Source organism: Guillardia theta (genome assembly GCF_000315625.1).
Source record: "Guillardia theta CCMP2712 unplaced genomic scaffold GUITHscaffold_15, whole genome shotgun sequence".
Taxonomy (NCBI): Eukaryota; class Cryptophyceae; order Pyrenomonadales; family Geminigeraceae; genus Guillardia; species Guillardia theta.
Window position 1 is genome coordinate 569,000 of NW_005434659.1, and position 3,000 is coordinate 571,999.

The 3,000-nt window shown below is 56.5% G+C and overlaps 1 protein-coding gene across 1 annotated transcript; it reads left to right on the forward strand.

Moving 5' to 3' along the window:
* Positions 1 to 969: 969 nt before the first annotated feature.
* GUITHDRAFT_56651 (hypothetical protein) lies at positions 970 to 2,054 on the forward strand (the record flags this gene model as incomplete). The annotated part of the gene is made up of 7 exons (XM_005837171.1): positions 970 to 1,055; positions 1,104 to 1,203; positions 1,434 to 1,523; positions 1,566 to 1,606; positions 1,654 to 1,834; positions 1,888 to 1,952; positions 2,000 to 2,054. Coding segments are annotated over 7 exons (618 nt in total), but the record flags the coding sequence as incomplete, so codon positions are not given.
* Positions 2,055 to 3,000: the final 946 nt, after the last annotated feature.

The window sequence follows — 3,000 nt, forward strand, 5'->3', positions numbered from 1 at the left end:
TTAGAACATGAGTGGGGATGTGGTCGTGGCTTCCATGCTGCACAACGAAAATATGTTTAGAGTAGGAGGTAGGGAGGAGTGAGAAGAGGCAGGCAGGCAGGCAATCTGTCAGGGGGAGAGAGGATAGGAGAGGAGGGAGGCAGGCAGGCAGACAGGCATGGGGAGAGAGGAGAGGAGAGGAGGGAGGCAGTCAGGCAGACAGGCAGGCAGGCAGGGAGGGAGGGAGGGAGGCAGACAGGCAGGGAGGGAGGGAGGGAGGCAGGCAGGCAGGGGGAGAGAGGAGAGGAGAGGAGGGAGGCAGACAGGCAGACAGGCAGGCAGGCAGGCAGGGAGGCAGGGAGGCAGGCAGGCAGGCAGGGAGAAGAGGCATGGAGGCAGGCAGGGAGGCAGGGAGGCAGGGAGAGGAGGCAGGCAGGGAGGCTGGCAGGGGAGGGAGGGAGAGAGAAGAGGGTGGGAGGGAGGGAAAAGGGAGGCAGGCAGGCAGGGAGGGAGGGAGGCAGGCAGGCAGGGGGGGAGGAGGGAGAAAGCGAGCGAGTAAGCGAGCGAGCAAGCGAGCAAGAAAGGGCGTGAGGGAGGGAGCGAGGGCGAGATGAGATGAAAGTAGATGAGATGAGAGTAGATGAGAGTAGAGTAGATGAGATGAGGTATCGAGAGTGTATGAAGTGGAAAGCTATCTAGGCGAGGCATGGATACGCAGACATACCCAAGGAATGCAGTAGGCATGTAACTTGTCCTGCAAGGAGGATGCAAGAGATATATTCGCGGAGAAGTGATGAAACAAACAAGGTCGCTTCTACAATATGCTCACATGGCTCAAGTCAGGTACTCATGGCCACAGAAGCACGGCGACCTTCCAATAGCAACGCGAGCGTGGGCAGCCCGTTGAGAACCAGTGACAACCGCTCAAAGCAGGTGGAGTGATCTGCTCTGTTTGCAGCAACAACTCACGATTTTCCGTGGAAGTCACCAAAGGCTGAGCCGCTGTGGAAGACTTGGGACCATTTGTCGTTGAAGCATGGAGAGCACGCGACAGTCTATCACACCAACGGCGACAAGTGAAGGGGAACCGATCGATGGAGCTTTTCTTGATGGAGTCGTTGCAGATACCGCGGACAGTATGAGGGGAACATGAAATGCGGTCAAGGGACCCTCCTGTTCAAGAATGGCGACAAGTATGAAGGCGAGTTCAGAGAAGACATGCAGGTGATGGCATGAGATAATCCCTGCCCTCCACTCCTCCTCGATTACCTTGCTCGCCCATCCCTTTAGCTCTCCTCTCTTCATCCCTTTACTCTTCTCTCTTCATCCCTTTAGCTCTTCTCTCTTCATCCCTTTAGCTCTCCTCTCTTCATCCCTTTAGCTCTCTTCTCTCCTCTCTTCATCCCGTTACTCTTCTCTCTTCATCCCTTTACTCTCCTCTCTTCTTTCTTCAGTCTGGCTTCGGGACGCACTGGACAAACGTGCAAGGAAAGCTTATCCTGCAGTATCGTGGAAGCTTTTGGCAGGGGAGGCGGCATGGGCATGTGAGTGTGCTTCCTGTCTAGCGCGGGCCTCATGCTGAGCAGGGCATCTTTGCATACAAGGATGGGGGAAAGTACGACGGAGAGTGAGACGCTTGCTTGCTCGCTGCTCCTCCTGACCCGTGACCGTCAGATGGCAAAACGGCAAAAGACATGGCGAGGGAAGAATGAACTACACCGACGGGACTGTACTGCTCTTCTCTTGTCTGGTCTCGGCATCTGACTTCGCTCTCAAGGTTTACGAGGGAATGTGGGAGAATGGAAAGCGGCATGGAGCTGGAACGCTGTTCCTGGCAAACGGTGACGTGTATCAGGTGAGCCAAGGAGGGCAGCGGGAGGGAGGGCATGGCAGGTTGATGTAGCTCAGGGCGACTACGCCCTGGACCTGAAAGATGGCCCTGGCACTTTCTTCTACGTCTCCAAGAAGAAGCGGTGAAGGAGCAGCAGCCCAGCCTTGTGCTCACCTGCGACCTCGCCAGGTACGACGGCGTGTGGAGCAAGGACGTGGCAAAGTGCGGGCTCTACGGCAGCATCGAGACGGACGGGGACTGCGGTCTGCCTGGTCTACAGCTGCTTGAGCCCATGGCAGTCCTGGAAGAGCAAGCGTATAAGCTGCAGGTGACACGACCAGCGGGATGCATGTCGTTGTGACCCTGAGCTACAGCATGAGCGCGCTGCTGAGCACAGCATGAGGAGCGAGGGAGGAGAAGGCAACGACCTCACCCGACAAGTGGAAGAGAGGAATGTGGACGGGCACGGGACGACCGGCGGGTCGTTGGGAATTGTTCACGAGCGGGAGGAGGAAAGCTTCAACATAGAAAGCAACTCGATGCTTGAGAGCGAGCAAGAGGAAGTCGATGATTACCTTGATGAACAAGAAGTTGAGCAATAAACCTTACACGCCATGACCAATAAACCTTAAACGCACTTACACGCCATGACCAATAAACCTTAAACGCACTTACACGCCATGACCAATAAACCTTAAACGCACTTACACGCCATGACAGTCATGACCCTCCTCGTCGTTTCCCTCCCTCTCCTTCACACCTGCACTGCGCTACAGGTCTAGTGGTTTCCCTTGTCCCTCATCCCTGCCTCTCTTCAACGGATTTCCTCCATTAGCGTGTAGGGCCGCCGCCTTTACCTGTCATGGACGCAGACGCTTGGCCGCCACTGTACGAGGTGCCTCCCACTTCCTCCTCCTCGTCCTCGTCCTCGTCCTCGTCCTCGTCCTCGTCCTCGTCCTCGTCATCATCCTCGTCCTCGTCCTCCTCATCCTCCTCCTCCTCCTCCTCCTCCTCCTCCTCCTCCTCCTCCTCCAGGCCTTGTGCGGGGCAGGCCCCCACGCAGCCACTCCAACCAGGGGCCGATAAATAGATCAAGGATGTTGGAGGATCGACCAGCGATGGGGATGACACCTTCCACGATATCCATCTCTAGTCACCTGAACCCATCTTGATAGCAAGATAAGGTCAGG